The sequence below is a fragment of the Chanos chanos genome, chromosome 1, assembly GCF_902362185.1.
Source record: "Chanos chanos chromosome 1, fChaCha1.1, whole genome shotgun sequence".
Classification (NCBI taxonomy): domain Eukaryota; kingdom Metazoa; phylum Chordata; class Actinopteri; order Gonorynchiformes; family Chanidae; genus Chanos; species Chanos chanos.
In genome coordinates, this window is record NC_044495.1 from 58,242,905 (window position 1) to 58,253,335 (window position 10,431).

General features: G+C 40.9%; 1 protein-coding gene across 1 annotated transcript; it reads right to left on the reverse strand.

Moving 5' to 3' along the window:
* Nucleotides 1–870: 870 nt before the first annotated feature.
* Nucleotides 871–5,696, reverse strand: LOC115826698 (E3 ubiquitin-protein ligase TRIM16-like). Its single transcript, XM_030790586.1, has 6 exons — nt 5,091–5,696; nt 4,691–4,786; nt 4,315–4,548; nt 4,028–4,187; nt 3,234–3,290; nt 871–1,391 (listed from the first exon to the last, which is right to left on the reverse strand). The coding sequence occupies exons 1-6, from the start codon at nt 5,676–5,678 to the stop codon at nt 871–873; spliced, it is 1,656 nt and encodes a 551-aa protein (XP_030646446.1). The 5' UTR covers nt 5,679–5,696.
* Nucleotides 5,697–10,431: the final 4,735 nt, after the last annotated feature.

Sequence of the window (10,431 nt, forward strand, 5' to 3'; positions counted from 1 at the left end):
TGTCTTGAGTGCCATTAAAGTGAATTTTTATGTGTGTGTAAGAATGAGGAAAAGTTGTTATGTTTGTGTGTGTGTGTGTGTGTGTGTGTGTGTGTGTGGTGGGATGAAAGTGTACGGAGGTGTTGAGTTTCATCACTGTGTTGTCTCTATGATATAACTGACAAAAGAGTCTTTAGAATGAGAATCCACACATACAGAGTAACACTGCCTTTAACAGTCTCACTCCAGAGAGAATCTTATCTCATTATATTTTATTTTATACCACTTTTACAATAGGTCACAAAAGAGCTTTACAGAACCCTAAACCCCAAATCAGCACTAAAGTCACTCATGTTTGTCTCTCTCACATGTGCACAAAATGTTGGAAATGTGACAATTCAGAACATAGAATGCAGTTTTTTTCTACTTATTTTTTACAATTCACAGTAAAATTCACCCATGTTTGATAGTCACTGTAAAATAATTTTATTGACTGATTGAGGATGCCATCTGTTATAACAGAGCCTCCGACCCTTACAAAATATCCAATCACAATTCATCTCATTATGATAATTCACATCCACATTCATACGTGTTAATTTCACAGGCCCAAACATTAGTGTGTGTGTGACTAACTCCAGTCATGTGTAAGTCTTGATCATCTCTCTGTCAGTTAAACACTAAAACACTGCCCTGACAGAGGCCTGAGGAACGTAGACAAACACTGGGCCCTGTTCTACCAGCCGCTTTACCAAACTTCATTTCAAATATGTAAATAAATGGAATAAAAAGCAAAGCATTTCACCTGGCACGACTCTTTAATCTGTCTCTTTTCGTTTGTCCTTGTGCTTGTTTGGTTGCATACTCCTATGTCAGTCATTGAGAGTTATCTTAGAGTTGGTTGTTAATCTGAACAGATCCATAAACCCAGAATCCAGCATAGAGGGGCTGAGTGAATGTGGTCTGGAATCTGTGGAGGAGAGTCATTGTGTCAGAGACCCTGTAGAAGGTCAGAATTCCCGCCCTATGATCCAGATACACTCCTATTCTGGAATGGCTGCCGAATGTTGGGATTTTTGTCTCATTGTTGTCGTGCATGAAGGAGTAATGAGTGTGAGAACAGTTTAATCTCCAGGACTGATTATTGAGTCCAAACCCACACTCTTTACCTCCTCCTTTCCTACTGATGCTTTTATATGAGACTGCTATAGAGACCCGCCCACTCCACTCAACCTCCCAGTAACAGCGCCCACACAAACTCTCTCTACAGAGAACTTGTAACCACCAATCAAATCTGTCTGGATGGTCCGGCTCTGACTGAGCTTTCGTAGTCATTGTCACCTTTCTGTTCCCTTCAGACAAACAGAGCTTTCTATTTGCTGTGCTGGGATCCAGTGTGAGCTGACAGGAATCTGGCATGGGAGATAATAATAATAATAATAATAATAATAATAATAATAATATTAATAATAATGATAATAAAAAAAGTCACTCAGATCTAAAAAGTTCTGAAATTACACTTGCTGTATTACCTTCAAAGTATTTTAGGCTTATTTGTGATTTTAAAACAAATCACATTTACCTAATTGTGACTCATCAAACACTCCCAAACTCACATCCATTGCACATATCTGTGTTTATTTATGCATATATGTGAGGCATGACTGTTAGTAATATTGTAGTTAATAGGACTGAACGATTAATGGATTTGAGATCAAAATTGCGATTTGAAACAATGCGATTAGCAAATCGCAAAGGCTGCGATTTAGGATATCCTATGGAGCGCGTCTCACTGACGATTCCTCAGAATGCTGCAGAAAGTTCCACTGAACTGAATGGGCCATCCCAACTGCCATTCTTGGGAGTTCGGACTCGTAAGTTCAACTCTGAGCATACTGCATCCAGACTCCCAAGTGCATTTGAAACAGCAGCGTTCTTGTTGGCTAGAGGCTCTGGAGCTGGCTAGCTCGGTCGGCTAGTAGATGTCCCATCTCCGAACATTTAGGACTTTCAAGGAGGCACTATCGACCCATATTCGAATTCTGAAAAATTAATGTCTCGCCTGAAAAATCGTAAAAACTACATTTGGTGACAGAACAACAGTCATAATAAGAAAATTACAGTTATGTATCAGCTCGTCTGCCGCCACTGTCGTTATGTTGTGAAATCTGGGTGAAATGCATTCTGGGAAACTTGACTCCCCAAGTCCACACAGGTCACCTCTTGATGCGTCCTTGATAAAACCAACGACTCGAGAACACATCCGGGTATTTGATCTGTTCTTGGGTAGATGTGAACTTTGAAATGGAACAGTGCTTCGGCCATGACTGATAATGTTTCACAAGTCCACGAGAACGCAAGTACAGAGAAGAACGTATATTGAGAAACAGCTAATGAGAGCTGAAAAAAACTAATGGCCGCTGCCCATGGCAACGGCTTTTGTGCTTCTGATTCACATCTTCATATCATTCCGCAAGTAGTCCGTTCACTTATCGTAGAGGAAACAGCCTGTCTGCAGGTAGTCTGACATGTTGCTATGCAACACTTTAAAAGTTCTGTTTGCTAGAGGGACTATTTTTCTCAGCCGAAGCCACGAAACGGCAATGAAATCATTAGAATGAAACACTGTGTGAAGTTTCTTTTATCGTGTTGACAAGTAACCGTATAATAAGCGGGCTTCTGTTCGGCCTGTCGGGATTTAGTTTTCCACAATGACCGGCGGACTATTCATTATCCCTTACCTGTTCATTGTTCTACACTCTATGCCAATTATAAAAATGTAATAAATACATGTTTGAAGCAATTCCATATCTTTAAGTTATTATCTTTGCATTAGAATATAGAGCAGTTATTATTTTGATAGTATCTCATGTGGTAATGCTCCATCACATGTTTTAAATCTATTACACAGTGAATACTGAACTGAAGCCTGACTTTAAAAAATTATATCACAAATCAAATCGAAACCGCAATATCTATCAGAAAAATCACAATTAGATATTTTCCCCTAATCGTTCAGCCCTAGTAGTTATTTTTTAAAAATGATACTACTTTTCTATTAAGCTCTCATTGTCCCAGAGCCCTGTGATGTGCTTGACAGGATAAACTCACATGTGTGTTTTAATAAACTGACTGTCCACAATCATTCAGCATAACAGCATCCATACAAAATATGGCATTTAACTACACATGGATATACATGATGTAGCATGTGTGTGTGTGTGTGTGTGTGTGTGTTATATCAATACACTCACATTGTAAGAATTGCTGTCTGGTCTTAGGCTGAACAGGTAGGGAAAGCTGGTTATTAACTATGGACAGAAGGTAACAAGAAATGAAATGTGAGTATAGAATATAGCAACATCTTTGATCATAAATTACATAAACTTTGTTAAATGTATGGAAGAGAGGGTTTTGTTTCTGTTTTGTTACGTTATGTTATTATGAGTGTTGAAAAAGTATTGAAGTCTGGAAATGATATTGAAATGATTAATTCAGTGAAACATTGCCAGTGTAAATGTCATGTCTGATGGTGATTAAGGAAAAAAATAATTTGTTGGGGGGGGGGGGGGGGGTTGCGTGTATTTGTTAATAACTTTAGATTTTTTCACACCTGAAGTCTTTCTCTCCCTTTCCCTCACTCCCTCTAGCTGTGCTGACAGCTAATAAAGCATCTTGGGGTGAGGGGCTTTCTACATTCGCTGTATTTTCTGACACATTTTTCCAACATTTTCTAATATCTTCACTGCCTCATTGAGGAACTCCTCTAATCTCTTTTCCACTTCAAAGATTTTTCTTTATGAAAGGATATACTGTTCAGCAAATAACATATATTTTAAATTTCTTAATAACCTTACCATTGCTTTCTTCCCCACCTGAAGTTACCTTTTCTCCTCTCTCTCTCTTTCTCTCTCTCTCTGTCTCTCTCTCCCTCCTTCAGCCCCTCATTCTCTCCTTCTTCCTCCCCATTCTCACATCCCATGTCTTATCTTATCATATGAAGTATGATTTCAATAACATGTTTTATAGAAAAAAAAATCTCTCTGACCTTTCTCTGGTATATTGACTGTCTTTTCACTGAGGCATTTTTCTAGTGTCTTCTTCATTTCATTGACAGATTTCCTCATATCCTCTAAGAAGTAGAAGGCATAGACAGTCATGCTGGGTAACTCATCATGTCCACAATGAGCAGAGAGAGACTGGAAACTCTACAGAGAGATAAACACACACATCGCAGACATGGACACACAAAACTTTAATAGAGCCCTGATACAGAACAGATCCATTGTGAGGGACACTCCACTGTGTAGATGATCAGAGAGTCAGTGATGTTACCTGGAGGAAATGGATGTGATCCTCTGTGTGTAAAAGCTGCTCCACCTCAGTGTTTCTCTTCCTCAGCTCAGCAATCTCCTGCTCCAGTTTCTCAATGTGATCTTCAGCCAGACTCAATTCTTCCCTTTCAAGAGCTCTGATCTGCCCTCTCACCTCAGAGCGTCTTCTCTCAATGGAGCGGATCATCTCAGTAAAGATCCTCTCACTGTCCTCCACTGCTGTCTGTGCAGAGATCTGTGAGGAGACACACAGAGAGGAGGGGAGTCCATTAGAAGCAGCACTCTCACTCAGCTCTTACTGGAACCCCAGACAGTCTGTTCTCCACAGTGCAGAAATGGCTCTTCTTGCAGTTAACTGTTGTCTGCTGACAACTCACCCTCAGAGAATTCACAGCCTGTTTCAGCTCCTGCAGCTCCTTCTCTCTCTCCTGGATTCTTTGTTTGGAATTTTTCTGGGTCTCCCCCAACTGCCTCTGTGGACCAACGTCACACTTGTCTTTTGTTCCAAGCAAAGAACTTTACTCCAATATTAGTTCTCTGGTGGTGATGGGTGTTGGCTGTTATAGCCAACATAACTCTAACACAAAGTCACTCACTCATTATACTTGAAAATATGAAAATTAATTAACAATAATCACACGTATATTCAGTATAAGAGTTTTGTACATGTTAATTTGGAGGTAAAACATTTCTTGGCAAGGAATATATATTTTTACAAAGCAGAGCTGGTCTAATTTTACTGTAACCTCAGCTAAAGAGTTTAGTTTCTTCTCTTACCTGTTTCTCAGACCTTTCAGCTGCTGCTGACACTGTATCATGGCCTTTGTGTTCATCCATTGTACATAAATAGCAGATCATTTTTTGGTCAGTGCGACAGTAAATCTCCAAAAGTCTGTCATGTTGAGAGCAAATCCTGTCCTGTAGTCGTGTGGAGGCTTTGACCAACTTGTGTTTGTTGTAGGCAGGAGATTCATGGTGAGGCTGGAGATGTATTTCACAAAACGACACAAGACACACCAGACAGGATTTGACAGCTTTGAGTTTTCTCCCAGTGCAGATGTCACACTCCACATCTCCAGGTCCAGCATAACAGACAGCAGGAGGAGCAGCCTGGAGTCCTGTCTCCCTCAGTCTCTCAGCCAGGTCAGCCAATGCGGTACTTTTTTTAAGAACAGGTCTTAGAGTGAAGGTCTGTCTACACTGGGGGCAGCTGTAGACTCCTCTCTGATCATCCTGATCCCAACAGCCCTCAATACAGCTCATACAGTAACTGTGTCCACAGGGAATAGTCACTGGATCCTTAAATAAATCCAGACAGACAGGACAGATGAGTGAATCTTGAGCTGATAAAGAGGCTTCCTCCATCTTATTATACACACAGACACTGAGCAGTTGAGTAACATCGTAGGTTTTGTTCCACATTTTGCCAAAGAGAGGGAGTGTCTGTCTGAATCTACCTGTTATATCAGGAAGTGTTACGTAGGCATGTCACAGAGTGCAGACGAAAAGGAACCTTGAGGTTTTTAGTAAGTTACATTCATTGGATCATAAAAAAATGTACAACACAGAAGAAAATCTGTAAAGATAAAAGAATTTAGGAAGAAATAGAAATTGGTGGATGGCAGAGAGAGATCGGGGTGAGGTCTATGTTTTCTTTCACACATGGTTTTACTATTTGTTTTTCGTTGTTGTTTTCTTTACTGTTTTCTTTGCATTGGGAGTTTGATTTCAGTCCATAAACGCATTTTTTTACGCGCGGAGTAACTCTGTTTAGACAGTGACTGCACAGACAGTGACTTTGCAGAATGCTGTATGTATTGCTTGAACTGCTGCTAAAATATGTAATAATAACTTGACAGTGTAGTAGTCACAAGCTTTGATGCGTACGCCTAGTACTGTGCTGAGCCTTGCAGCCCCCAAACAAAGTTCATCTCAGGCTGTCAACTAGCTGTCACATAGTTGATGTGAGGAATCCATGAGAAATATGTACTGTATGCAAAGATCTCTAACTCCAGTTTGTCGGGAGATAGTGTCCTGATAAGATAAAGTCATACTGCCATTAGAAAACAAAGACAAATAAACCTAAGATGAAAAAACAAGTGAAACAAGTTTCTTCTTGCTTTCCTTATGACCAGATGAATAATGGATATTTAATTGTGGCCAGTTAGCTAATTGTGGTTAGAGTGTGGTGCTAATAACACCAAGGTCGTGGGTTCGATCCCTATACGGACCAATACTTACACCCTCCACAACGAGTCTGAATTAAACAATGCTGAGTTCAAATACAAATTAAGACATTAATGCCTGTTTTAATGAAATATATTATGTATTGCAATATTTATTCACATTTTCTTGTATTTTTTCACAAAAAGAACCCCTGTCCCTTGGGACCAGTTTCATTTAACATTGTGTATTTGGTGCATATTTAATGCTTACTCTAAAACTGACATTAGCAGGCTAACATATCATGAGATTTTAAAAGTAATATGACAAAATGTCATTTCCACAATAGGAAATGATGATTAAATATTATTTAACAAAATAATCAGAGGCACTATCAGGATGTGTTTCTACAGAATGGAGAAATAAACCATGGCGATGCCTTTTTATTTAAAAAAAAAAAAAGTTAGATGCCAAATGCTAAAAATTTCCAGACCAAAATGGATCACAGTTGAAGAATTAGCCAATTATGAGACACATCAAACATATTATTTTCGTGACACAACTCATGGATGTCTCGTGCCTGTTGTCATAAGAAGAAACAAAGTACACTTCATTGAAAATACGTCTTATTAATACTCTTCTTAAAAGAGCTTTTAGAGCTTTGTGGACATTAGGGCTGGACCCAGATATTCCACTATTCGGATATTCGTTCGTTGGGTAGGTATACAGTTTTCACTTTTAGGATTCAGATATTCATTTTTTCTTTTTCTGAATTTAAGATTAAAGGTTTAAATTCTCCGTGATGGCACACACACACACTGTGAGCAGTGAATTTGACCTCTGCGTTTAGCCCATCCTTGTACACCTTTCGGTCACAAGCCCACTTCTCTAACCATTAGGCCAGGTGAACTGCAAAATACATTTTGTCAGCGCATTCTTGTACTATATTTATATTTTTTAATTGCACTGTAATAAACTGCAGAGGCTTTTATTTGCTTTAACTACTTAACCTTACCGGCGTTTAATGGAGACTCAGCGATAATAAGACACCTGTGTTTATTTCACCGAAAGCCCTCGGGCTTCTGCAAGTTATTGGTAGCTGAACTGACCAGGAACTGACCTGTTTTTTATTCCCCAAGTAGCCTATACTTAACAAGCATTATACGGTGCTGTTTAGTACCAACTCAAACAGGAATCACTAATAAAGTAGGTTAAACATTTTCATGCATTTGCATTTGCAACCTATGATAGGAGCGCACAGTCTGAATAGCAGTATCACTCTGAATTTAGGCTATCGTGATCCAAAAGACAGCTTGTTTTGTTTGTTTACGTTTAATCTAATTTGTGAACAGATGAACACGCATATGCCCTGCGATGGACTGGCGACCTGTCCAGGGTGTTTCCCTGCCTTTCGCCCAGTGAGCGCTGGGATAGGCTCCAGCACCACCTGCGACCCTAATTAGGATAAGCAGCTTAGAGAATGAATGAATGAATGAATGGACAGACATAAGGCAAATTGCATTCACTAAAACAACTTCACATTGTTTTTATTAACCAATGTGCGCTCCTTTTCATAACCTGGAAAAAACAATAGGGCTACCTTTTCAAAACCAGTGTTATTTCGTTTTTAGCCGCAATAGGACTACTGTAAGCATTTTAATCCACCGCTCCTTCGTTTTATAGTCACGAAAAATAAATACCGGTATAATTTTCCCCGAGCGTTTATCTGAGGCAGGTGTTTATTTCACTGAAAGAGTCTCGCATACTGGCGATGATAAGAGGCCTGTGAACTCGGCTATTATGATTATTAAGTTTTACAGTATACCATCTCAGCCTGGGCGCATGACATCCCTCTCACTCACAGCTGTAAGCGTCACGCCTCAGTTCGCGACTGTTAGAGAGAAGACAAAATGCCGAATGCATGGCGACGGAACCATTTAAATGCGTTACAGGGGAGAAAAAGACGAGATGAACCGGTTTTAACAGAGTAGCAGAATCCTTAAAAATGAATGCCTTTAACTAAACCGAAAGACACGTGTTACAGCGCTATTCCATCGGTTCTGAGTCGTGCTCAGGCCCAGCTCTAGTGGAAATGCTGTCCAGTATAAATCTTTCTTTGTTTCTTCTCATGATCACGATGTGTGTTCAAATATTTTTCATTAGAAGAAACAATTAATAGACAGAGAAAACCGAGACGTGCTGCTCTTGCTACGCCAGCAAGACGTCGTGGAATTGTAAGCGGAAAGATAACAATGACGCTAGACCTTTCCATTTATATTTACAGTAGCTATACATACGTCATTTCTGAATTCTCAGTGTGAGCAATTATCTCTCTCATAGTATCAGACTACACCCCCCTCCTGGTGAAACTTAGACATGGGACAATTTTGTTTTCACATCACATAGAGTAAACTATGACAACAACAGGGTGTGAATGTATTGTCATATAGCTTTTAGTCACATATTTCATTTCGTGACACCGTGTAATCAGTTTTAATATCTATGTTTACAGCGTGAACAACCATCTCAGTATTGTGCACCGAACCGCCAAGTTCCTGTGCTGGCCTTATGCTTTGATGGCCAGAGTGACCTGCAACCAGACTTCTGCCTCTCCAGACCCACTTTAGCCCGTTCACGTTCACATCCTCTGCTCTTCATTTGACCATGGCTGGGGTCATGACCTAGAGATTCTAGTGTTCCTGTTCGGGCTGGCAAGTGCAACCTCTCGCCGTGCTCGTCTCAAGAGCGTTTGGGATCCCGCGTCCCACGGTGAATGCCAGCATCCACGGGGTCGCAAACAAAACAGTCAGGCTCAAAAACAGGGTCATCTGCTTTCCGCCACCCGATGAGCCTCAAAGAACCGGTGCCGGCTTAGAACGTCTCGCCGGAGCTGCAGCGCTCGCCAGCGTTGTGGGCAGCGTGGACGACTGTCATATAAGAATCAAGCTCCCAAGTGCAGATGCTATGCGCTGCCTGAACAGGAAATTCTGTTCAGATACAAGCACTGTGTGACCCCCATTGTCAGTTTCTGGACATATCTGTAGGTTACCAAGCCTCAGCCCATGACGCCAGAGTTCTTAAAAATAGCCCTTTGTATGTCCAAAGACTGAACCCACCTGAAGGCTACTGTATTCTAGGGTATGGCGGATATCCCCGTATGTCGCGACCCATTGCACTCATGACACCTCACAGGGAACCAGTGAGAACTGCAGTCGAAACAAGGCTCAACAGGCACCATGCAAAGGCCCGTTCTGTGTTCAAAAGGGCATTTGGCACTATGAAGACCAGTTGGCGATCAATATTTTTTAAGGCTCTGGAGGTGCACCCACCTTTTTCAGAACATCCATCACCTACATTAGAATTATATAGGATTAGGAGAATCACACGTTTTAATATAATTTAATACTTATCAAGACTTATCATGTCTTTCATGGCATCCATGGCAGCCAACTCCAGGCCATGGCCTAGGCACAGGATGTTTATCAGGTGGGGAACTTCAGCACGAATGAGTGTAGTGGTACCCCCAAGCCTCCCCACCATCACAGCAGCTCCAACAGTACCCAAGCCCACTACCCTCTCCTTCCACTGGGATAGGTCCGCCTTTTCCAGTGCCATAGACGCTTTTGTTTATTGTTCTACTCAACAAGTGAAAACACAGCAACACAAACAACAGATTCAATGGCCATGCTTACCAGTGCTCATCGCAGCATAATGCCCAGGTGCTGTGGCACGCTGGTGCTCCTCCACACCAGTACACATGTTCTTGGGCTGTCCGCAGCTTGAGATCCCGACAAAAACCACATCCAGGTCTCTGCCACTCACATCAGTTGAAGAGTCTGACAGAACACTTAAAAAAATGTGCTGCTTTGATTTCTCCTGCACAGCCCTAACACAGCTCATTAAATATATAACATCCACAAACCTGAAAACAAACAAAGGACAAGTTAGGACAACA

Bases quoted from the DNA above. Each gene is read 5' to 3' on its own strand.
- LOC115826698 (XM_030790586.1), bottom strand. From the start codon at position 5,678: ATGGAGGAAGCCTCTTTATCAGCTCAAGATTCACTCATCTGTCCTGTC. The intron at 4,188-4,314 runs GTAACATCACTG...ATCTCTCTGTAG, and splicing joins ATCACATCCATTTCCTCCAG to AGTTTCCAGTCTCTCTCTGC. The intron at 1,392-3,233 runs GTGAGTGTATTG...CTCCCATGCCAG, and splicing joins CAGACAGCAATTCTTACAAT to ATTCCTGTCAGCTCACACTG.